At 37.4% G+C, this 26,393-nt stretch overlaps 1 protein-coding gene across 4 annotated transcripts in view; it reads right to left on the bottom strand.

Annotated features, from left to right (window-relative positions):
• Nucleotides 1-5,299: 5,299 nt before the first annotated feature.
• The window catches only part of CCDC138 (coiled-coil domain containing 138), a 103,342-nt gene continuing 82,248 nt past the window's right edge, over nucleotides 5,300-26,393 (bottom strand). For 2 of the 4 annotated variants that reach the window (XM_087426343.1, XM_087426344.1), the window contains 2 exons: nucleotides 7,914-8,052; nucleotides 5,300-5,793 (listed from right to left, as the gene is read on the bottom strand). In XM_087426343.1, coding sequence (XP_087282469.1) covers nucleotides 5,628-5,793; nucleotides 7,914-8,052 — 305 coding nt within the window. In that variant the 3' untranslated portion in view covers nucleotides 5,300-5,627. Of the gene's footprint in view, nucleotides 5,794-7,913; nucleotides 8,053-26,393 lie in introns of those variants that run through there. The other 2 variants (XR_015550329.1, XR_015550330.1) reach the window with 1 other exon arrangement.

Below are 26,393 nucleotides of genomic sequence, written 5' to 3'. Positions count from 1 at the left end.
CCTAGACGGTATAGCCTACTACACACCTAGGGTATATGGTGCTAATCTTACGGGACCACTGTAGTATATGCGGTCCGTCGTTGACTAAAATGTCATTAGGTGGAGCGTGACTGTACTTATTGCATTTTGTTAATCGTTTTCTGGTTGTTTTTGTAGTTCTCTGCTCCTTTCTTCTCCTCTTGCTCTCTCCCCTTGTGATTTGATGGTTTTCTTTAGTGTTATGTTTGTATTCCTTTCTTTTTATTTTTTGGGTATCTATTATAGGTTTTTGGATTGTTGTTACCATAAGGTTCATATATAACAAACTATGTATATAGTAATCTATTTTAGGTTGATGGTTGCTTAAGTTTGAGCATGTTCTAAAAGCACATTTTTACTCCCCCTACGTTTTATATTTTGATGTCATATTTTACACCTTTTTATTTTGCGTATCCCCTTTTTTGTAGATATAGATGATTTTACTACTTTTGTCTTTTAACCTTCAAACTAGCTATATAGATGGTTGATCTATATATTAAGGAAGTCTCTTTAACATCTCTGGTAAGGCTGGTTGGTGGTAAACTCCTTTAGCTTTTGCTTGTCTGGGAAACTTTCTCTCTCCTTCCATTCTGAATGAAAACCTTGCTGGATAGAATATTCCTGCTTGTGTTTTTTCCCCTCAGCACTTTGAATATATTGTGCCACTCCCTTCTGGCCTGTAAAGTTTCTGCTGAAAAATCACCTGATAGTCTTATGGGGGTTCCTTTGTACATAACTAGTTGTTTTTCTCTTGCTGCTTTAAGATTCTTTAACTTTTTTTTTTTTTTTTTTTGGTGAGGAAGATTGGCCCTGGGCTAACATCTGTGCCCATCTTCCTCTAATTTATATGTGGGACACCTGCCACAGCATGGCTTGATGAGCGGTGCATAGGTCCACGCCTGGGATCCGAACCTGTGAAACCCAGGCCGCCAAAGCAGAGCGTGCAAACTTAACCACTATGCCACTGGGCTGGCCCCAAGATTCTTTAACTTTTGACATTTTAATTATGTGTCTTGGTGTGGATCTCTTTGGGTTCATCTAATTTGGGACTCTCTGTGCTTCTTGGACTTGGATGTCTGTTTCCTTTGCTAGGTTGGGGAAGTTTTCAGCCATTATTTCTTCAAATAGGTTTCCTGTCCCTTTCTATTTCTGGGACCCCTATAATGTAAATGTTAGTAGTATGCTTGATGTCCAAGAGGTCCCTTAAACTACCCTCATTTTTTAAAAATCATTTTTCCTTTTGCTGTTCCAATTGGGTGATTTCCACTACCCTGTCTTCTAGATATCTATTCTTCTGCATTATCTAATCTGCTGTTGATTCCCTCTAGTGTATTTTTCATTTCACTTATTGTATTCTTCAGCTCTGATTGGTTCTTTCTTCTATTTTCTATCTCTTTGTTGAAGTTCTCACTGTGTTCTTTCAGTCTTCTCCCAAGTTCAGTGAGCATCTTTATGACAATTACTTTGAAGTCTTTATCTGGTAGATTGCTTATTTCCTTTTTGTTTTGTTCTTTTTCTGAGGTTTTGTCTTTTCTTTCACTTGGAATATATTCCTCTGTCTCCTCATTTTGCCTAACTCTGTTTTTTCCTATGTATTAGGTAGATGAGTTATGTTTCCTGATCTTGAAGGTGTGGCCTTATGTAAAAGGTATTCTGTGGGGTCTAGTAGTGCAATCCCCCCTAGTCACGAGAGCCAGGTGCTTCAGGTGTCCCTTGTGTAAGCTGCATGTGTTCTCTTGTTGTGCCTGGGCCACAACTGCTGTGAGTGCAGTGGTGTGCAGGGCTGGCCCCAGGGGCAGGAGCTGCTTTGGAAGGGTATTGGCTGGGGCAGGTCTGCAAGGGAATGCTGGAGTGGGGCGAGAAGTGCTAGCAAGGTAGATGGAGAGTGTTAGAAACGGTACCTGCCAGGGCTGGGACAGCTAGGTAGGAGGAGAGTAAAAAAAATAGCATCCACCAGCGCTTCCATCTCTAGAGAAAGTTCCAACAGATGCCTGCCCCTCCAGCACACACCCTAAAATTAGCCAATAAATACCCTTCACGTGTAACCCAAGCACTTTTCAAACTGCTGCCTCTGTACTTGAGACTCGCAGCAAGTGAGTTTGTAAGCATGCCCGTTAAGAGCATAGTCTCGGTTTCCTGTAGCCCTCTGGCTCTCCTGCACGCAAGCCTCACTGGTTTTCAAAGTCAGACATTACACAGGCTCATCTTTCTGGTGCAGGTCCACCAGGCTGGGGAGTCCAGCGTGGGGCTTGGGCCCCTTGCTCATCCAGGAGGACCTCCATGGTTGCGACATCCCTCCTGCTTGTGGGTCGCCACAGCAGGGTGTGGGTCCTGACTAGGCCATGTCTCTGCCCCTCACGTCTGTCTCAATGTGGCTTTTTCTTTATATCCTTAGCTGTGGAAAACCTGTGCTGCTAGTCTTCAGGTTGTTCTCAGAGACAGCTGTTCTACATGTAGTTGCAGTTTTGGTGTGTCCCTGGGAGGAGGTGAGCCAAGGTCTTCCTACTCTGTCATCTTGATCTAAGTTCCACCCGCAGCACAGTTTTGACAGTCTCTCATTTAGGTTTTGAATATCTCTTGTTTTGCTTGATTCCTATTTCATAAAAGTTTATTATTTTTATTACATAAACTATTAACGGTTACTATTAATACTATAAGTGAAATATTAATTTCTAATTAGTTATTGCTGGAATATTTAAAAGCTTTCCTTTTTATGTTTATTTTATAACTGGGCATCTTGCTAAAGTTTTGCAAGAATCCTACAGTTTTCCAGGTAATTACATCATCTGCAAATGGTCATTTTTTTCTCCTTTCCCAAAACTATGTTTCCTTAAATATCCTAAAGTGTATTCCATAAGAATGGTTAGTGGACTCCCTAATTTTATTCCTAACCTTAATAGGTATGTCTCTAGCGTATAGTAAATTTGTTCTTGATTTCATATTCCTTGAACATACTGTAATAAGTTTCATTAGAAATGTAAGTTGAATTGTAATATTTTTAGGCATTTATTAGGCGTATGGCTTTCCTCCTTTACTCTACAAGTACAGTAAAATATATTTTTCTTACCAGAAAGCCAATCTTGGATTTCTAGAATGCATGCTTGCCTACTTGGTCATGGATTAATGTTCTTATAATATATAGTTGATGTTGATTTGTTCATAATTCTTTAAGACTTTTGAATCTATTTTATTCTTTCTTTTTTTTGACAATCTTTGGTACTGGGTTCATACTAACTGTATAAAATGAATTAGGGTACTGTTTCTACATTCTGGGATAGTTTAAATAGCTTCAAATATTTCTTCCTTGGAATGTTAAAACAAGTCACCAATAAACACGTGGACTTAATGTCATTTTTAAAAACAATTATTTCGTAATTTTATAAAAGACTTCAATGATTTTCTATTGCAGATTTCTTGAGACAATTTTGATAATTTGTGTTTTTCTAGAAAATAGTGCATTATCCAGATTTTCAAATTTATCAGCACAGGGCAATACAGAATTTATTCATAATTTTAAAAACCTCTCATTTATCCTAAATATTTTTGTTCTTTACATGTTCCTGGCTTTCTATGTTTTGCTATGTCTATACATTTTGTTTTTCTTCTTCAGTGTTTTGAGAATATTTATCCTGCTTTTAATTTTAATAATAGGTAGTTACCTTGACATTTTCCAGCATTCTTTTATCCTTCATTTTTCTAATTGTCAAAGTTAATACTGAAATAGAACATTTGACTCCATTTCTGATAAAAATGTAGAAAACTTTTACTAACTAGCTCCTCCAACTCTACCTCAATCTCAGGGCCCCATTAATTCGCAGTTTTTAGCATTGGTCAATATAGTCTTACCCAAATACTTACTACTGAATTATTGCTTTTTCCATTATTTATCCTTTTGAAGAATTTAACATTTCATTCCATTTTATAAACAGATGTACAACAATTGTTTAAAGTTATTTATGTTTAAGTGGTTTCAGTGTTCACAACAGTCTTTTGGTATGAAGTTAATTTAATAAACTCAATTTTCCTTCATCTCTAAGTTGGTTAGAATAATCTAAGTAGTTTCTTTTCACAAGAACAGTACATAAGTAGTATAATTTCTGAACACCTGCATATCTGAAAATGTCCTTCCATTGTCTTCACCTATGAAAGGCATCTTCAGTAGGTATACATTCTTAGATTAAAATTTTCCCTCTCCAAAACTTAAGAGGATACTTCCCTATCACCTTCTGGCATTGTATGAGGCTAGCTTGGTTTTTCTTCTCTTGTAGGTAACTGGCTTTTATTTGTTTTTGCCCTTATCCTTATAATTTAATTATAATTTGTGTCTGATTTACAGAATGCATCTAATTATATAGTCCTTTGCTCACTGATTTTTCTAGAACGTGATGAGCTCTTTCAATTTGTACAAGCAGATCTTTCTTTAGCCTCCCAAATCTTTATTCAACTATATATTTGAATAATGCGTCTGCTCTACTTGTTCTGTTCTCTTCTTCAAAAACATCAAATACCACATGCAGAAGTGCCCACCTCTGTTCTGCCATCTGCCATCCACTCTCTTATTGGTACTATCTCTAGGTGCTCTGCATTCTGAAAGAGTTGCTCTTTTGTTCTCGTAACAGTGATTCTATTTTCTGATGTATCAATGCTGGTATTTTTTGTTTCTGATGTGCATTTTTGCTTCTGTATTTTTAAGTCCCTATAAGTGTCACCGTATTCACCTTAGCCTGTCCTCTCCTTATGGTTTTCTGTCTCTGCTTCACAAATAGCACATTTTCTTATATTCTTTTGAAAATACCCAAAATTTTCTGGAAAATTTCTTCCAGATCCTGAAAATGAGATCATGTACTCGGTAGAGTATAATTTTATGCATCTTTAGGACAACATTCCTTTTCTTTTGTTTCTCAGTATCCTGTCCTAAGGCCCCAAGTCCACTACCTTCATCTCACTCAGACCTCTGGCTACCTCACTCATCTTTGGCTACAGCAAGAGACATCTCTGGGTGTTGGGACTATGATATTTTTGTTAATGTTTCAGTTTTAAAAATAATTTTTTATGTTGTACACATACGCTTTGATAATAAATTATTTTGAAAAAAAGAAAAACTAAAAATTCTTTCTCTAAAGTACTCTGTGAATAGCACACTGAAAGAATCAATTATTTGTGAATCTAGGCTATACAGACAAGTCATGAAATGAAGATGGCAGTTAAAAATCATGTACTCTTGCTTCCAAAAGGGGAGATTTCTAATATATTAAGAAAACAGAATGACAACATGATCTAATCCTATTCCCTCATAAACACCAATTTTATTCCAAATAATCACATAATTTTAAGAATTTTCCTGAAACACTTGTACAAAAAGTAATCCTAGTGTCATTAACTCTGGAAATTCCATCTTGTACATTAGTACTACCTTAGTTGAACTGAAACATCTCAAATATTTCACAGCTTCTATGGATTTCATTTTAAAAATTTAAAAAAATTTCTACTTTTCATGATAAATGATGCTACTGATAACTTTACTTGGTAGACTTTTAGTTGCTTTGGTGATTTTTACAATCTTACAAATAAGCATCACATATATAATATATATAAAATAATCAGCCAGTCTAATGGCTTGCACTGGAAGCCAGGGAGTTGCATTTTGTTAAACCCAAATTGAACAGAGTTGAATTTAGGTTAATACAGAGGAAAGCATGCTCTGGATGTGTTGTCCTTTGTATTTCTTGAAGCATCAGATGAATTGTAAAAAGTTCAAAGAGCTTCTTATTACTCCTGCAAGAGAATGAGTACATTAATTATATACCTTTAGGGAATTTACAATGATATTCAGAGATAACCTGTGTAAACGTGCAGAAATGGCACCTATTTTTAAAAATAGTGGAGAAAACAGCTAACTAAAGGATTAACATGCCAAGACAAACAGCATAGGTCGTATGAGATAGGCCTAAAGTGGAAAAGTATTCAAGGAAAAAAGAAAATGTTTTATAATCCTGAAAACCGTACCCTATTCACTATTACAAAGCTTGAGATTTTTTTTTCCCCTTCACAGCTAGGAAGAGTCAACTACTTGATCACCTTATTTTAAGTAAGCTGGGCTTTTTAAAAAGCAGAATATAGGTTTACCTTTTGACTTAGCTCCGAAATATCTTTTCAACTATCTTCTTTCTAATAACCAGTCAGTAATTTCATTTTCAATCACTTAGAATTATAACTTATAACCTATTGATTTCCTTATCTACATGTATTTACTTCTTGAGACAAATTATCAAATAACCTTATGTAACCATCCATTTGATAAAAAGGATTTACATCTTTGTGATTTTAAAGATTTACTTTATGACTTGCTTGAGCATCAACTATTCCCTACCCTCTTGTTCAAGCTTTGTTCTAGCTCTTTATCTAAGTCTGAAATGAACATAAGTTGTAAAACACATCATGAATAGAAAAACACTTTAGCCCAAGGATATACTTTCACTTTGGGACTACTTAAAAAAATCCAAAGAATTAAGAGCTAAGAAAGAATTAAACCTAAGTAATGTTATTATTGCTTCATGGCACCACAAGTAAACTACAACAGACCTTATTGAGAATTTACTGATTACAAATCAAGACAATCATGGTATAGTCAGTCTGCAAGAAGACGACAATGAATTGATAAGTTTAACCAGTACAAGACCAAAACTAATAATCTGGTGAGTTGAATATGAGGTTATAATTTCACAATTAATAATTGACTATGGTGTGGTACAGTGGGCTAGGCACCATATAGAACACACGAACCCACTATCACACATATATAAATAATTTTAAGATGCATTGTATTTACTATTCAAGTATACTGAGGCCTGGTAAAATACCTAAGTTCACTACCATGGAAATCATCGGTGAGGGGAAAGGGAGGGGGCAGAGGACCTGAACCAAAACCAAAATTTTACTGTTATAAAAATGAGATGAGGGGCTGGCCGCATGGTGTAGCGGTTAAGTGCACGCGCTCCACTGCTGGCGGCCAGGGTTTGAATCCCGGGCGCACGCTGATGCACCACTTGTCAGGCCATGCTGTGGCGGCATCCCATATAAAGTAGAGGAAGATGGGCGCAGATGTTAGCCCAGGGCCAGTCTTCCTCAGCAAAAAGAGGAGGATTGGCATGGATGTTAGCTCAGGGCTGATCTTCCTCACAAAAAAAAAAAAAAAGAAGAAGAAGAGATAGGTGTTCAGATTCGCCTCAAAAGAAACACTAGATTTTACCAAGACTCAAGGAAAACAGAGCTTAAAATCTATGTCCTTCATTTATAATTTAAAAACTGGCTATACTAATGTTTGCGTCGGAGAAAGAAGAGGAAATATAAAAAGAAAGCCCTTGATTCTTACAATAAAATCCAAATTATGGGCAGGAGGAAGCCCATAATAGTTTCCTAAAATAAACCCAGTAACTAATACTAACATCATTTTAATCTTTTCTGCCTGCTTTATTCTCATTCCTAAACTCACTTCAGTACATCAATAAAGATCTGCAAAGTATATTTTTATTATCTTTTTTATTTTCACCTGTGATATTACAGAATACCAGTGTGCAATAATTTGTTCTGATACTATCACTTGGTTGCTAAAAATTGCTTAGTTTTACACACTCTGTTTGTGGTACTAAAAATCATTTAGCAGAAATGAACTACAGAAACAACAAGAGATTCTAAGATTAACACTGTAACTCTAGTCTATCACTAAGTATATGGTCTTAGATAAGTATTAATATTCATGAATATCAATTTTCTACATGTTTATTGGAAATTTTGATTTAATAATGAAAGTTGAACTAGTATAGGATTCATAAAAGTCTAAAAGATCACAATAAGATATCTTTCAATAAAAAATGTTAGAAATAAGAAATTCTTACTTAATTTTGGATAGTTTCTGTAGAATAATACTGAGCTTTTCTAGTATTTGAAGATCAAGCTTAGGGGTTCGAAGCAGCACAGAGCAGGTACGAAAAAATAAAGTGTTGCTACAGGCTTCCAGGAAAGGCTGCAAGCATTCTGCAAAACAAACCGCCAGTGCTTTACTGTGAGGGAGTAGCTAAAAAGGAAATTAACAACAAAATAAAACCAGAACTACATGAAGTATTTATAAATATTGATTTGGATTTCCACTCTTTTCATACTTAAACTCTGGAGCAAAAATATCATCATTTGAAAAATTAAAATACCCATTGGCTTTTGTTGAACAATGAAAACCAAAGATAAGATTATTTTTCCTAACATCAAACTTTCATTAGGTGGAATTTAGCAGAAATCTCATGTTTGAAAGGAAGGGGGAAAGTCATTTCTTCAATAAGTTCATAACAGTAGGCTGAGTTTAAATAATTAGCAATAAGGAATTTTGTTGAGGTAGTAAATTTTTTTAAAGACCCTAAATTTCAGAATTTCATTTGAATGTATGACAATTTATGTAATCACTGGATAGGAAATAACTTTTTAAGCATAAAAGCAAAAGAGGGAAAACGTTCATAAAAGAAAATATTTTAAAATTTTATGAAATAAAAATTTTAAATGTCTATGTAAAAAAAAAAAAAACACCCAAATTAAAAGGCAAAAGCTATAAAAAAAAACAAAACAAATAAAATCAAAATGGAAATAAAAAACTTGGCAGTGGGGGAGAAGTTCCTTTGTAATATATTTACCATAAGATATAAGAGCTCTTATAAATCAATAAAAGATGGAACTAGTATTTTTAGTAGTGAGCAAAAGGCACAAGCAAGCAATTCACAACAGAATAAACACAGTAAAAATATTCAACCTTAGTAGGAATAAAATAATTCGAATTTGGCAAATTTGTATCAAAAGCCTTAAAAGTGTGTGTATCTTTTGACTCAGCAATTCTGCCTCTAAGAATGTGTCTGATAGAGATGTATGCAGAGGTTTATGAATAACGGCCACAGTAAAGTTTGTAATAGTGAAAACTGAAAGCTCTGTAAAGGTTGCTATGAGTTGAACAAAACAAGGTATAAAAATGCTTTTTAGGGTGTAAATCACTATTATTGGTAATTAGGGGTGCTTAAATAGAAACAAAAGTCATACAAAAATATTAAATTATGGCCTTTAAAATAGTTAAATTCCTCTGTAAAAAGCCTCTGTAAAACTCAGAGGCTCCCACAATCACTATAGGACTTTATTTCAAACACAGATAAATAAGTTAGTAGCTATAAAGGACATAAAAATACAACAGCTTTGCACACATCATTCTTTTTGAATCCAAAAGCACAGTTTGAAAGACTATGTCAGTATCTTGATAGTGTACTGAGTAAAATAAACTATTATATGATGAAATCAACAAAATCCAAAATATTAAAGTCAGAGAAATGTTTTGATAATAGAAAACGAAAGGCAGTATATGCTAGCAATGGAGCACTAGAGACAATAATTATGTGTCCTTTGCGTGTAACCACACGGTAAAAAGCAGGAGAAAAAATTTACTACTTTCCTCACAGTAAGTCTAACCCAATTGTGAACTAAACTTAGTTCACCAAGTTATATGTATGTGTGTGTGTCTATACTTGTATGTGGGTATACATATACCTCTATCTCACACACACACACACATGTATCTCAATCTCAGTCACACAGAATGTTTTTAAAGAATGAAAATTTAGGTTACAAATATTATCACACATAATCTACAAATGGCGTTAAAAATACATTGATTGAAGGGCCAGCCCAGTGGCGTAGCAGTTGGGTTTGCGTGCTCCACTTTGGCAGCCTGGAGTTTGCAGGTCTGGATCCTGGGCGTGGACCCACACCCTCATCAAGCCATGCTGTGGCGAGGTCCCATATACAAAATAGAGGAGGATGGACACAGATGTTAGCTCAGGGCCAATCTTCCTTAGCAAAAAGAGGAAGATTGGCAACGGATGTTAGCTCATAGCCAATCCCCCTCACCAAAAAAGAAAGCATTGATTGAAATTTCAAGCAGCTTCATTAAACAATTGTATACACAGTTTTCTTATTTCAGATCCTTAAGTATATGACTCATGTCAACTTTAAACAAGAAAGTCAACTATTACATGGCTAACAGAATTGAAATCAATGGGTGAAGAACAACCAAAAGTCATTAGCTGAAAGACCACTGATGGTTCTTAACATACCTACAATCTATAATATCAATATTCTCAATTTAAAAGCCTAAAAAGCACATAAGAAAGTTTGATGGTTGGTTGTATATTGCAAAAGCATGAAAGAGAGTGTATCTTCTTTATTCCACTATACTTCATATGTAAATCAGGTCTTGGCATGAACAGAACACACACATTTAAGGATTATTACAAAAAGCTCCAAGTAGACATTGCCAAATAAAAATGAACTTCCTTATACGACCTCTGTAATGGAAAAAATCCAAGACTATCCAAAGACTTTACTATATCAGCATATTTAAAAAGTGAAGCTTGTAAAGGTCTTTTAGAAGTAAAAGAGGTTCACTGGCTTGACTTCCAATCTCTCCTTTAAACCTGTGAGATAGACATAAAATAGAAGAGAAAGGAAATTGTGGGATTCTTATATAAACTGTTAGGTTTAACTAGAAGGTTGAAGTATTGTAGTTTTAACATTTTCTCCACACTACAATGTTCAAATGTAATTACAATACATTAATTATTCACAAGCACTTCCTAAATTAGAAGGGTGTGTGTGGGGTGCACGTGGGACAGAGCAATTAAGAGATGATTCAAGGGGGCGGCCCCATGGTGTAGTGGTTAAGTGAGTGCGCTCCAGTGAGGGAGCTGGGGTTCCAATCCCGGGCGCGCACCAATGCACCGCTTGCCAGGCCATGCTGTGGCGGCGTCCCATATAAAGTGGAGGAAGACAGGCACACATGTTAGCCCAGGGCCGGTCTTCCTCAGCAAAAAGAGGAGGACTGGCATGGATGTTAGCTCAGGGCTGATCTTCCTCACAAAAAAAAAAAAAAAAAACCTTAAAAAAAAAAAAGAGATGATTCAAAATTAAGAACACAGAAATGCAGAAGTTACAGTAAAAGGACTAGTCTTGAGCACTGAATACAATTAAATGTAAAACTAATATAAAGCAAATAAGAAAAAAAATACAAAGCAAATGTGTAAATTGCGGTCACAGACAGAATATAAAAATGTAAAAATAACATAATGTAACAATAATGACAAAACTAAAGTCAGGAAGTAGAGGAAGGGGAGATGGAAAGTACAATAGCGCTAGTGTCCTCATCTTTCATCACTGGGAATCGATACTGTCTAAACTGAAACAGTATTAAAAAAATAGAGTACAACTAAAAGTGGTAAAAACGGTAAATTTTATGTTATATATATTTTACAATAAAAAAGGGAAAGAAAAAGAGAGACTCAATGTTTTTTTACCTTGTTTCTTAACAGAAGAAACTTGTGATAAAATATTTATGACTCAAATTCATTTCATTTTTCCTGTTAAAGACATTTCATTAAATAACATGTGTAATAAATCCCACTTCTGTGAAAATATTTTCATCTGTATATCCATTCAGCCATCTTTTCATATGAACACAAAGGTACAAAGCTGTATGAAATAAGGTTCACCCAATGTTAATGATGGTTATTTCTAAATGATAAGGTTTATGGTGTTTTTTTAAAAAAACACTTATACTTTCTACATTTCTTCTTTGCTTGAATATTTCTTTAAGTTTTAAAAGTTTATTTATATTTAACTTTAAAATTGTCATTAAATATGCATAACACAAAGTTTACCATCTTAACCATTTTTAAGTGTATAGCTTGTTACTGTTAAGTACATTCACATTGCTGTACAAGTATCCATCTCCAGAAATTTCTCATCTTCCCCAACTGAAACTGTAGCCATTAAACACTAAGTCTCCATTTCCCTCTACCCACAGCTCCTGGCAACCAACATTCTACTTTCTGTCTTTACAGATTTGACTACACTAGGCACCTCATATAAGTGGAATCATACAAGATTTTTCTTTTTGTGTCTGGCTTACTTCACTTAGCATAATGTCCTCAAGGTTCATCCATGTTGTAGCATGTGTCAGAATTTCCTTCCTTTTTAAGGCTGAATAATATTCTATTGTATGGATAGACCATATTTTCTCTTGCTGCTTTCAAGAGTCTCTCTGGAGAGAATGACGTCAGCATCACGGCAGAGGGAGTTGTTCCCTTTGTCTCTTCCCTCTAAGTTACAACCAGTCGGACATCCATTGATCAACAAAGGACTCCCTGCACAGCACACCAGAATGCCTGAGAGATCCATGCATCTATACATTTGAAGGTGGGTGGACTGCACCTCCAGGAGGCAGTGGAACTAGGGGAGCAGCCCTCTCCCTCTGCCCCTCCCCCCGCAGTGGCGATCCAAAACATACATCCTCCTGGCAGTGGCGCATGCCAGTGGCCAGAGGCTGCAGGAGCAGACACAGCACTTGCTGCTTAGCACTGCCCCCTCTCAGCAGTGGCGGATGACACATATGTCCTTGTGTCAGTGACACAGCCACCTCACCCTCCCCCAGCAGTGGTGCTGGTCTTTTTAGCAGTGGGGACAGCATCCAAAACATGGATTTCCCTGGCGAGGATGGGGTGTCCTGATCTGAGGTTTCAAAAAGCACACCAGTGCCTGTCAGCAACCAGAGGCTGCAGGAGCAGCAACAGCACTTGTGGCTTAGCCCCCATCCCTCTCCCAGCAGTGGAAGGTGGCACCTGCAACCTGCGGGTTCAGGAACCACAGCAGAACCCAAGACCTGGCCCCAAGTGGCAACATCCCTGACACTGGCTACCAGCAGCGGAGACTGCATACAAGACCCCAGGCCGCCAGCAGCAACAGTGTCACCAGTGAACCTAGTGCCCCAGACAGCAGTGCTGCTAAGCACCCCCAGATAACCTGGGAGCAGCAGTGCAGGTGGTGCACAGGGCAGCAGTACTCAAGCCTGTGGAGAGGATGCAGAGAGCCAGTGGAGGAACAGGAGACCCAGAAGACCTCAGAAGCAGCAGAAGCGCTCACAGCCTAGTGACTCCAGTGGCGACACCCAAGACTGCAGCAACATCATAAGCAGCAAGGCACCAGCAATCTCAGAGGCACAAGGAGAGCACCGATGATCCTCTGGCAGAGGCAGTGGATGGTTAAAAGTGCAGGCTCTCAAATACAACCAGAAGCAGCTCAGAATCAAAGCCTTACCCAAAGAAGAAAGGTGTTTACTACCACAAATGCACCAGCAGGAGATCAACTCATCAAGCACCATGAAGAACTACAGCAACACGGCAGAACAGAAGGAGAAGGACAACTCTCCAGAAACCAAACCTGAAGTCACAGAACATGGCAATCTTAACTGACAGAGAATTCAAATTAGATGTCATGAAGGAACTCAACGAGTTACAAGAAAACTCAGAAAGTTCAATGAGCTCAGGAATAAAGTTAATGAACAGAAGGAGTGCTTCACCAAAGAGACTGAAACTCTAAAAAAAAACCAAACAGAAATTCTGGAGATGAAGAACACAATTAATGAGATGAAAAATAAAGTACAAAGCATTGGAAATAGAGCAGACCATATAGAAGAGAGAATTAGAGTTCGAAGACAGAAATCTAGAAATAATTCAGGTGGGAGAGAAGAGAGAACTAAGATTTTTAAAAAATACAGAAATCCTACAAAAAATATCTGACTCAATTAGGAAAAGCAACATAAGGATAACAGGTATCCCAGAAAGAGAAGAGAGGGAGAAAGGAGCAAAGAGCTTATTCAAAGAAATAATAGCTGAGAACTTCCCAAACTCGGGAAGGAACTGGATATACAAGTACATGAAGCTAAGAGAACTCCTAATTATCTCAATGCAAAAAGACCTTCTCGAAGGCATATTATATTACAACTGTCAAAAGTCAAGGACAAAGAAAGAATATCAAAGACAGCCAGAGAGAAGAACACAACCTACAAAAGAACCCCCATCAGGCTATCAGAGGATTTCTCAGCAGAAACCCTATAGACCAGGTTCTTGTCTAAAAGACAAGAACCATCAGCCAAGAATACTCTATTCAGCAAAGTTATCCTTCAGATATGAAGGTGAAATAAAGGCTTTCCCAGACAAACAAAAGCTGAGGGAGTTCATCGCCACTAGAGCTGCCTTACAAGAAATGTTGAAAGGAGCCAACCATCTACCTGAAACAAAAAGGCAAAGGTTTACAAAGTGTTGAGCAAGGTGATAAATAGACAGAATCAGAAAATTGCAACTCTATATCAGAATAGTTTAAATAATTATAACATAAAGGGTAAAGGAAAAGAAAGCATCAAAAATAACTATAACCACTTCAATTTGGTAACAAACACACAACACAAAAAGAATAATTTGTGACAACAAAAACATAGAAGGGGAAGATGAAAAGGACAGAACCTGCAAAGGCCAATGGAGATAATATGCTACCAGCATAAAAAAGGCTATCTCATCTATGAGATCTTTTATACAAACCTCATGGTAACCACAAAACAAAAAATCAGAGTTACAAATCATAAATGAAGAGGAAACTGAGAACATGTCACAGAAAACCACCAAAGTGAAATAGCAGACACAAATACAAGGAAAAAGAAACAATGGAAATATATAATAACCAAAAACAAAAGATAAAATGGCAGTATTAAGCCCTCATATTTCAATAATCACTCTAAATGTAAATAGATTGAATTCACCAATCGAAAGACAGAGAGTGGCTGGATGGGTTAAAAAACAAGACCCAACAATATACTGCCTCCAGGAGATCCATCTCAGTTCTAAAGACAAACAGGGCTCAGAGTTGGTTGGAAGACGATACCCAAAGCAAACAGCAATCAAAAGAAAGTGAGTGTAGGCATACTTACATCAGATAAAACAGACTTCAGGCCAAAAAATGATATCAAGAGACAAAGATGGACATTATATAATGATAAAAGGGACATCCCAGCAAGAAGACCAAACACTTATTAATATATATAGACCTAACATAAGAACATCAAAGTATATAAAGCAACCATTAACAAACCTAAAGGGAGAAACTGACAGCAACACAATAATGGCAGGGGACTTTTAACACCCAACTTTTATCAATGGATAGATTACCCAGACGGAAAGTCAACAAGGAAATAGCCTTAAATGAAACACTAGACCAGAAAGACTTAATAGATATATATAGAACATTCCATCCAAAAGCAGAATACACATTCTTCTCAAGTGTACATGAAACATTCTCAAAGATAGACTGTATGCTAGGAAACAAAGCAAGCCTCAATAAAATTAAGATTGAAATCATATCAAGCATCTTTCCCAACCACAATGGGATGAAACTGGAAATCAACTACAAGAACAAAGGTGAAAAGTCACACAGATGTGGAGACTAAAAAACATGCTACTGAACAACTACTGGATCAATGAAGAAATCAAAGGAGAAAAAAAAAAAATAAGTGGAGACAAATGAAAATGAAAAGACAACATACCAAAACTTATGGGATGCAGCAAAAGTAGTACTGAGAGAAGTTTATAGCAATAGAGGCCTTCCTCAAAAAAAACAAGAAAAATCTCAAATAAACAATCTAACACTATACCTAAATGAACTAGAAAAAGAAAAACAAACAAAGCCCAAAATCAGTAGAAGGAAGGAAATAATAGAAATTAGAGCAGAAATAAATGAAATAGAGACTAGAGGGGCCGGCCCCGTGGCGGAGTGGTTAAGTGCGCGCGCTCTGCTGCTGGTGGTCTGGGTTTGGATCCCGGGCGCGCACCGATGCACTGCTTGTCAGGCCATGCTGTGGCAGCATCCCATATAAAGTGGAGGAAGATGGGCACAGATGTTAGCCCAGGGCCAGTCTTCCTCAGCAAAAAGAGGAGGATTGGCATGGATGTTAGCTCAGGGCTGATCTTCCTCACAAAAAAAAAAAAAGAAAGAAATCTTAAGGGCCGGCCCTGTGGCTTAGCGGTTAAGTGCGTGCGCTCTGCTGCTGGCGGCCTGGGTTCGGATCCCGGGTGTGCACCGACGCACTGCTTCTCTGGCCATGCTGAGGCCGCGTCCCACATACAGCAACTAGAAGGATGTGCAGCTATGACATACAACTATCTACTGGGGCTTTGGAGGGAAAAATAAATAAATAAAATCTTTAAAAAAAAAAAAAGAAATAGAGACTAGAAAGACAATAGAAAGGACGAATGAAACTAAGAGCTGGTTCTTTGAAAAGATAAACAAAATTGACAAATTGGAGCTAAACTCACTGAGAAAAAAAGAGAGAAGGCTCAAATAAATAAAATCACAACTGAAAGAGGAACTATTACAACGGACATCACAGAAATACAAAGGATTGTAAGAGAATACTACGAAAAGCTATATGCCAACAAATTGGATAACCTAGAATGGAAAAATTCTTAGAATCGTATAATCTCCCAAAACTGAATCAAAAAGAAATAGAGAATATGAATAGATCAATCACAAGTAAAGAGATTGAAACAGTAATCAAAAACCTCCCCCAAAATAAAAGTCCAGGACCAGACACCAAACATTCAAAGATTTAATACCTATGCTTCTCAAACTCTTTCAAAAAACTGAAGAGGTTGGAAGGCTTCCAAACTCATTTTACGAGACCAACATTACCCTGATACCAAAACCAGACAAGGACACCACGAGGAAGAAAATTACAGGCCAGTATCGCTGATGAACATAGATGCAAAAATTCTCAGCAAAATCAAATACAACAATACACTAAAAGGATCACACACCACAACCAAGTGGGATTTAGTCCAGAGATGCAGGATAGTTCAACAACTGCAAATCAATCAATATGATACACCACATTAACACAATGAAAAATAAAAATCACACGATCATCTCAATAGATGCAGAGAAAACATCTGACAAGACTCAACATGCATTTATGATAAAAACTCTGAATAAAATGGGTATAGAAGGAAAATACCTCAAAATAATAAAGGCCATATATGACAAACCCACAGCTAACATCATACTCAATGTTGAAAAACTGAAAGCTATTCCTCTAAGAACAGGAACAAGACAAAGATGTCCACTCTTACCACCCTTATTCAACACAGTACTGGAAGTCCTAGCCAGAGCAATTAGGCAAGAAAAAGAAATAGAAAGGATCCAAATTGGAAAGGAAGAAGTACAACTGTCACTATTTGCAGATGACATGACTCTATATATAGAAAACCCTAAAGAACCCACCAGAAACTACTAGAAATAACTAACGAATACAGTAAAGTTGCAGGATACAAAATCAACATACAAAAATCAGTTGCATTTCTATACACTGACAATAAACTAGCAAAAAGAGAAATCAACAACAAAATCCCATTTATGATAGCAACAACAACAAAAATACCTAGGAATAAATTAAACCAAGGAGGTGAAAGACCTATATACACTGAAAACAATGAGACATTATTGAAAGAAATTGAAGATGACATAAAGAAATGGAAAGAGAGTCCATGCTCATGGACTGAAAGAATAAACATAGTTATATGTCCATATTGGGCCGGCCCGGTGGTGCAGTGGTTAAGTTCCTGCACTCCAATTTGGTGGCCCGGGGTTCAAGGCTTCAGATCCCTGGAGTGGACTGACATACTGCTTATCAAGCTACGCTGTGGCGGCATCCCATATAAAGTAGGTGAAGATGGGCATGGATCTTAGCCCAGGTTCAGTCTTCCTCAGCAAAAAGAGGAGGACTGGCAACAGATGTTAGCTCAGGGCTAATCTTTCTCTCTCACACACACACACACACACACACACACACACACACACACACGCACAAAGTCCATATTACCTAAAGCAATACACAGATTCAATGCAATCCCAATGAGAATCCCAATGACATTCTTCACAGAAATAGAAGAAAGAATCCTAAAATTTTTATGGAACAACAAAAGACCCCGAATAGCCAAAGCAATCCTGAGAAAAAAGAACACAGCTGGAGGCATCACACTCTCTGAATTCAAAATATACTACAAAGCTATAGTAAGCAAAACAGCATGGTACTGGCAGAAAAACAGACATACAGATCAATGGAAAAGAACTGAGAGCCCAGAAATAAACCCACACATCTACGGACCATTAATTTTCAAAAAGGAGCCAAGGACCTACAATGGAGAAAGGAAAGTCTCTTCAATAAATGGCATTGGGAAAACTGGACAGCCACATGCAAAAGAATGAAAGCAGACCATTATCTTACACCATACACAAAAATTAACTCAAAGTAGATTAAATACTTGAATGTAACACCCGAAACCATAATACTCCTAGAAGAAAACATAGGGAGTATGCTCTTTGACCTATCAGTCTTAGTAGTACCTTTTTCAATACCACATCTCCTCAGGCAAGGGAAACAAAAGAAAAAATAAATGGGACTACATCAAACTAAAAAGCTTCTGCATGGCAAAGGAAACCATCAACAAAATGAAAAGACAACCCATCAGGTAGAAGAAAATATTTGCAATTCATATATCTGATATGGGGTTATTTTCCAAAATACATAGAGAACTCATACAACTCAACAACAAAATGAACAACTGATCAAAAAATGGGCCGAGGATATAAACAGACATTTTTCAAAGAATATATACAGATGACCAACAGGCACATGAAAAGATGCTCAACATCACTAATTATTAGAGAAATGCAAATTAAAACTACCATGAGATATCACCTCACACCTGTCAGAATGGCTACTATTAAAAAGACAAGAAATAGCAAGTGTTAGAGAGGATGTGGAGAAAAGGGAACCCTTGTATCCTGCTTGTAGGAATGTAAATTGGTGCAGCCACTATGGAAAACATTATGGCTATTTCTCAAAAGATTAAAAATAAAAACATCATATGATCCAGCTATTCCATTTCTGTGTATTTATCCAAAGAACATAAAAACGCCACTTCAAAAAGATTTATGTAGGGCCGGCCCCGTGCCTTAGCGGTTAAGTGCACGTGCTCCGATGCTGGCGGCCCGGGTTCGGATCCCGGGCGTGCACCGACACACGGCCATGCTGAGGCCACGTCCCACATGCAGCAACTAGAAGGATGTGCAACTGTGACATACAACTATCTACTGAGGCTTTGGGGGAAAAAAATAAATAAAATTAAAAAAAAAAAAAAAGATTTATGCAACCCTATGTTCATTGAAGGATTATTCACAACAGCCAAGACTTGGAAGCAACGGTAATGTCCATCAATGGATGAATGTATAAAGAAGTGGTATATGAATACTATTCATGTATACTATATATATATTCATGTATACTATATACATGAAATACTATTCAGCCATAAAAAAAGATGAAACTGTGCAATTTGTGACAACATGGATGGACTCTGAGGGTATTATGCTAAGTGAAATAAGTCAGACAGAGAAAGACAAATTCTGTATGATTTCACTCATATGTGAAAGATAAACAAACACTTAGATACAGATTGATGGTTACCAGAGTGGACGGGGGTGGGAGGAGGGCAAAAGGTGTAAAGCAGTACATACACATGAAAAGCAGACTTTAGGTGGTGAACACGATGCAGCCTATACAGAAGCCAAAATATAATTATGTACACCTGAAACTGACACAATGTTATAACCAATGTGACCTGCATAAAATAAAAATTTTCTTAAATAATACTTATTATGTGAATTAAAAATATTAATATGCATTATGTGTTTTATTCTACTACTAAATGATTTCTGATTTTTAAAAATGGAAAAAAAAAGTCTGTCTTTTGACTTGTGACAGTTTAATTATAATGTGTCTCAGTGTGGGTCTCTTTGGGTTTATCTTGAAGTTCGTTGAGCTTTGGAATTCAGTGAGCTTCTCAGATTTGTAAAGCCATGTCTTTCCTCAAATTTGTTAAGTTTTTGGCCGTTATTTCTTCAAATAATCTCTGTCCCTTTCTCTCTCTTCTCCTTCTAGGACTAGCATAATGTGCATTTTGGTTGGCTTGATGATATCCCATAAGTCCCTTAGGCTCTGGCTCACTTTTCTTCATTCCTTCTTCTTTTTGCTCCTCAGTCTCAATAACTTCAAATTCAAGTTTTCAAGTTCACTGATTCTTTCTTCTGCCTATTTGAATCTGCTGGTCAATCTGTCTAGTGAATTTTCACTTCAGTTATTGTATTTTTAAGCTCCAGAATTTGTTTGGTTCCTTTTTATAATTTCTCTTTGTTGAAATTCTCATATTGTTTTCTTGATTTCTTTTGGTTCTATATGTTTTCCTTTAGCTTTTTGAGCAAATTTAAGACAGCTGCTTTAAAGTCTTTGTTGAGTAAATCTACTGCATGTTTCTTCAGGGACATTTTCTCAAGATTTTGTTTCTTTGAATGGGCCATGTTCCCTGTTTTTCTGTATACCTTGTGATCTTTGGTGAAAAACTGGCATTTGAAAAAACGGCCACCTTTCCCAGTCTTTGCAGATTAGTATGGAAGACTTTCACTAATTAGCAGGCCCTGAGCCCTGGGAACAACATAAGGTATTGGCTTAAGGTTTTTTCAGGTATTTTCTGGTCATACGCCCTGTGTGTATGCTTTTTTCCCCCAATTTCCCCCTGCTGCTTTTAAATGACTTAATTTCCCAAAGAGTCTCACCCTAGCTTCTTCTTGAGAAGATGTTACATGTTGCATTCCATTCCTCTGTCCATAATTTCTTGCCCCAGGCATCCAGAGGTCTGCAGTCTGCATGTTATTTTCACATGCCATGGTGTCCACCAGTGCCTTTCCTGGCCTTCAGTCTGAGATACAAATTATGCAAACTTCCCAGTCCATACTCTGAGTCAGGCGAGACAGAACCCAAGCCCTGGGGCAGCCCAGATAGGCCAGAATATTGCAAAGTAGTTCCACTCTGTCCTGAGCGAGGGAGTGAGGAATTGGGCTGCTTCCTCCCATCCGCACTGACCTCACAAGGGAGGGAGTGATCTAAAGGTGAGTAAAAAGGTAACAAAATTTTCTAATGTTTTGAATATAGCTTTTCTTGAATGTGCCATACATTGCTGTAGATCTTTGATTGGTTTTCAGAGCTCCTATAAAGTTAATTTAGTCAGTCTGCAATTGTTTATTTGATGTTTCTGGGGGGAATGAGGGTCTGGAGCATCCTCATCTGCCATATTGCTGATGTCCATCTTTGCCTGAACTTTAAAAAAACGAGCATTTACAATTTTACCTCCAAAAAAAAAAAAGGATTTTTCTTTAAGAAGACAGAGTTTTTAGAAGGTAAAATAAAACTTACTCCCAGTATGAAATAAAACATATGCTGGTTCAATTGAGAATGTTAACAGAAAATCCAACTTACAATGGCTTACTCAAATACTTTATTTTTTCTCTCTTAATAAGTAGGTACTTGCTGGAACTGGTTCAGGTGCAAGACAATGCCATCATAAACCTAGATTCTTCATTTCATATTCTTTGTTTCTTCATGGTCAAAACTGCCTCATGGTCAAAAGGCTCTAGACAATAAGGCAAAAGGAAGGAGTGGTGGTGTAGGAACAATGCCAACCATATCTGTTCCCTTTTATCAGAAAGCAAAAGCAAAAGGTTTCCCAGAAACTCTCAGTGGACTTCCACTTTCCATCTTATTGGCCATAAGTGTGTCATGCATGTGGCTATTCCTGCCAGCAAGGAAGGCTGAAAGCAAGGGACAGAGAACGGGGTGAGAATGGTGATGGGGGAGCCAACCCACAATGTCTGTCACATGGGTCTAAATTATTTCTTGAAAACATTTTTTTCAATACTTTCTTGAGTCACAATATTTGATATAACTTTATAGTTCATTAGCTTGGTGGAGGCTATTTAAATCTTCAATTTGAGAAAGATTACCTGAAGACACAAACAATCTCAGTTACAGGTTACTCTTAATAGTAAAGGAGAAGTGGTACTAAGGACTCCCTATACCAACATTACACTAATACAATATCTGGCAAAATACCGTATTAGTGGGCAACTTAAGAAATAAACACAATTCTTACTAATTTAAAGTCAGCCACTGAAATCTCTCAAGAGAGTTATTTATCCCAGATTTGCCAACTTTTTCTAAAGCAGATATATTTTTAAAAAGTCTGCACTGTCAGCAATTCAGCACACTGTTTGGTAATGATTATGTCTTCATATGTTAGTCATCAGCCTGTTGATAACTGACTAGAATACTTTATGCAGTTTATATACTAAGAATCTTAAGTTTTTATTTCTCAGATAGCAGCTATTGTAATCTTTTCAGAATTCTAAGGCAAGGTGGTAATCAGAATAAAATTATCTTAAAAGCAATTCTCCTCAACTTTCAGATATAAATATTGACATTGTGGGAGATCAAGATTTGGCCACCCTGAAATATATCTCTTTACCTTGACTGTTTTCTCTGAAGGACATTTGACCTCCCCCACTAACTGCCTAAAGAATTTGACATGGTGGCTCCTTCCTGGAACAGATCTTCTATCATAACGGCTGTAAAGATAATGTAGGACAGAGGTTACAATAGAAAAGGCACCAGGCCTCTTTTATCAAAAACTCTGTCTCTCCCTGACCACGTTATCTATAGATGACACTGAAAAGAATTGTCCTCCTGCCCTCTGAAGTCCCAGGCCACTACCCGCCCCCAACACGCTCCTCGCCTTTAGCTGCAATACTTAAGCAAGCAGCTTAGACAGAGGGACGAGTTGCTCATTTCTGAGTTTCTCCCATGTATACATGTTATTAAACTTGGTATTATTTTCTCCTGCTAACCTGTCTTGTTGATTATTTGGCCAGCCATAAGAACCTTAAGGAAAAGGGCACAGGGAGATTCTCCCTCTTCCCCCGACAACATGCTATTACATAGGACAAAATGTATGACTGTTAGATAGTAAGGCTTTTATTCTAGTTCTGATGGTTCAAAAGTTATACCACAACATGGCAACATTCAATGTCAACCAAGAAACTTCAGCTGCCATCCCTGAAACTGAATAAAGGTCATTTCTTTTTAAATAAACATTTAGAAAGAAAAAAAGCAACAGTAAGAAGGATATACATAGGTAATCTTTTGAAAACACCCAATTGTACATAAATTCCCCTCTTTAGTATTTTTTTCAAGTCCACCTTCATTCCTTTTTTGGAACAAGGTAAGATGTGAAACGCTCTCAAGATTAACTATTTCTTGAAAGATGAGCAGGAGTTTGCCAGAGGCTTGAGGTAGAGAGTGCTAATCCAGGGACAAAGGCTCTCTCTGGAGCAGGATAATCCATATTCATAACCAATAACTCTCCAAGAAAAGTTCTTAGTCTGCCCTTTTCTCACAAACTCCTGTTCCTCCTTTTACTTCTTCATTCCTGAAAGAATTTCAAAGCTGTTTTTCTCCTTTCCTTTCTTTCTTTTTTATCCCTTGGACACCGTGAGTGCTGCCACTAGTTTCTGCGCTGGAACCCCTCAGCAGTTCTGGTGTCCTAACGTCCAGGGGAAGCTTCTCCCTTGTCTGTACCTTTTCTTTTTCTGAAAGACCTCATCACTGCCCTGGCCCTAGCCATGTGACATTAAACAAGTCACTTAATTTCTCAGAACCCCAGGTTCTCCATCTATCTATATATAAACTTACGTAGCTGACTAGAGGAGCAGTTCTCAACCCAGTGACTCATGCCATTTTTTATAAGAAATATTTTATAACTCCCCTTTACTATCCTGATGATATCCTAGGCAAATAACCTACTTACACATAGATTTCTAATCAGTAATAACCTATATATAATATAAAGGAAGAATGAAAACTAATTGATAATAAAGTAACATTATTTCAATGTCAATGCTTGAAACTGCACTGTAAGACACAATGAAGTGGTCATGTGCTTGTATCGACACATAGAATCACCATGAATGCAATAAGTATACATGCAAACTAGCACAGAGAGAACTCTCAAATTAATGAGGAAAAAAAGGAAAGAATAGTGTGGCAGGCTGAATAACGGCTGCCCAAAGATGTCCACATCCTAATCCGTAGAATCTGTGAATGTTATAATGTTATTTTATATGGCAAAGGCTTTGCAGATGTGACTAAGTTAAGGATCTTGAGATGAGGGAGATCATCCTGGATCATCTAGGTGGGCCTAAATGCAATCACAAGTGCCCTTATAAAAGAGAGGTGGAGGGAGATTTCAGACAAAAGAGGAAAAGACAATGTTGTATTAACCATACGTTTCTGATGCTTTGACACCTGGGGCCTTACTGACCCTGCAGGGACTGCCCCTCCCAGAGTTAGCCAATTTCTTGAGACAGTAAATGACTCGCCTGTGAGCACATCTTTCATATGCAAACCAACCAATCCAGAGCCCACATCTCCCAACCATCTCCTCTAAGGGGCTCTCACATAACAGGCCACTATCCATCTGCCCTAATTACTCCGGGCCAAGAACCAAACAACTAGGAATAGCCCCAGCAGCTGCTGAAATTATTCAAATCAGCCAATCCTAAACCTGCTTACCCTGCCTCACCCATACCTTCCCATTGAAACCACAATACAGGTTCTTGTCCACAGTTTCCCCCTTTCCTTCTGCCTCCTGACCGACCCTGGTGCCTCCTCATGTGGGCCTCTGTGGCATCGTAAGCCCCTTACTCTTAGTATAAAAACTCTTTCCAATGGCAGTCATCTAATCTGTTGGCATCACTACACTTGAATAATAATAAAACCTACATTTTAAAACAAATGTGACCACGGAGGCAGAGATTAGAGTGATGCAGCCACAAGCCAAGTAATGCCAGCAGCCACCAGAAGCCAGAAGAGGCAAGAACAGACTGTCCCCTAGTGCCTCTGGAAGGAGCGCAGCCATGCCAATACCTTGATTCTGGCCCAGAGCAACTGATGGCAGACTTCTGGCTTCTAGAACTTTAAGACGATAAATTTCTGTTGTTTAAGCACCAGGTTTGTAGTAATTTGTTACAGCAGCCATAGGAAACTAATATAAATAGCAATACGTCCACATCCCATGGGAGGGAGAAAAAAAAGAAAGGAAAAAGAAGAAACATGTTAATAGCACACATAAGGTAAAATGGAAAAGAATAAAATTGAGTATTTCACTGTTACAGTAAATGTGAATGCTAACATTCAGTCTAGGATTTCGCATGGGTAATCATAAGTGAGACTGGTTTATTGTTTTCCTTTGTGATGCAAACAAACAAAATCAGCGGTATATTAAAAGAAAAATGTCCCATAACCAAATGCTGTTTATTTCAGGAATTTAAAGACGGTTCAAAGTCACCATTTCAATTCACTATATTAATCACATGATCCGTTTTAGATATATCAACTCCATAGATGCTAAACTAAAAGTGCATTTGACAAAATTCAATATGCATTCTTGAACATAATTGTACAGAATAGATGGATACTTCCTTAAAATGATAAGATATATCTATCTCAACTCAAGCCAGCAACATTTTGCTTAATGAGAAAACACTATAAGCATTCTGACTAAAATGAGGACTACGATGAAAATGCTTACTATCACTGCTATTATTAAGCATTGTGCTGGAGGAGACACCCAAATTCAATGAGACAAGACAATATAAAATTATAAAAATTGTTACAGAAGAAATAAAATTATTATTTACAGATAATATGATTATATATCTGGAGAACTCAAGAGAATGAAATGGAAAGCCATTACAAATAATAAGAGAATGGAGAAAAACTTTAAATACTTCCAAAGAAGACTTTCCAAACAAAGGAGGAAAGATAGTATATTGAATAAGGAGTGTTGGATCAACTAGGTAGCCAGCTAGAAAAACAGTTTAATCCATAACTCATAATTTTCACCAAGATAAACTGCAAATGAATAAGAGATCGATGTGTGTGTGTGTATATATGTGCCAGGTATGCATTTGAGAGTAAATAAAGCAGAGTCAGAGGGATAAGGAGGGTGGATGGGGGTTCAGTTACACAGCACGGTCAAAGAGGGACACTCTGAGAAAGTGATACTGGAGCAGGGACACAAAGGAAGGAAGGGAGTAAGACTTGCTTCTATCTTGGAGAAACGTATTGTAGGTAGAAGGAGCAAGTGCAAAGACCATGAGGCAGGAGCAAGCTTGATGCACTGGTGAGAGTGTAAAGCGAAAAAGGGAGCCAGAGGCCAGACCCTGTGGGGCCTTGTGGGCCATTTCAAGAATCTCACCTTTATTCTGAGATAGGGAGCCACCTGCGGAGTTCTGGGCAGGGGAGTGATGTACACTTTGGCAGAAGTGTTGAGGATACAGAAGCAAGAGTGGCAAGGAGGGAAGCAACCAAACCAGCGAGACTTTTGCAGTAATTCAGGCAAGATATGGTAGTTTGGCCTCAGAGAGCACTAAGAATCATAAAAATACTAGAAATAAGCAAAAACACATCAGAATTTCATTTTAATCTCAGAACACAGAAGGCTTAGCCAAAATCCATGAAAGAA

Source organism: Ceratotherium simum, chromosome 40 (genome assembly GCF_057802395.1).
Source record: "Ceratotherium simum simum isolate JZ-2026a chromosome 40, ASM5780239v1, whole genome shotgun sequence".
Classification (NCBI taxonomy): Eukaryota; Metazoa; Chordata; class Mammalia; order Perissodactyla; family Rhinocerotidae; genus Ceratotherium; species Ceratotherium simum.
This window is presented reverse-complemented; position numbering and strand designations above follow the sequence as displayed.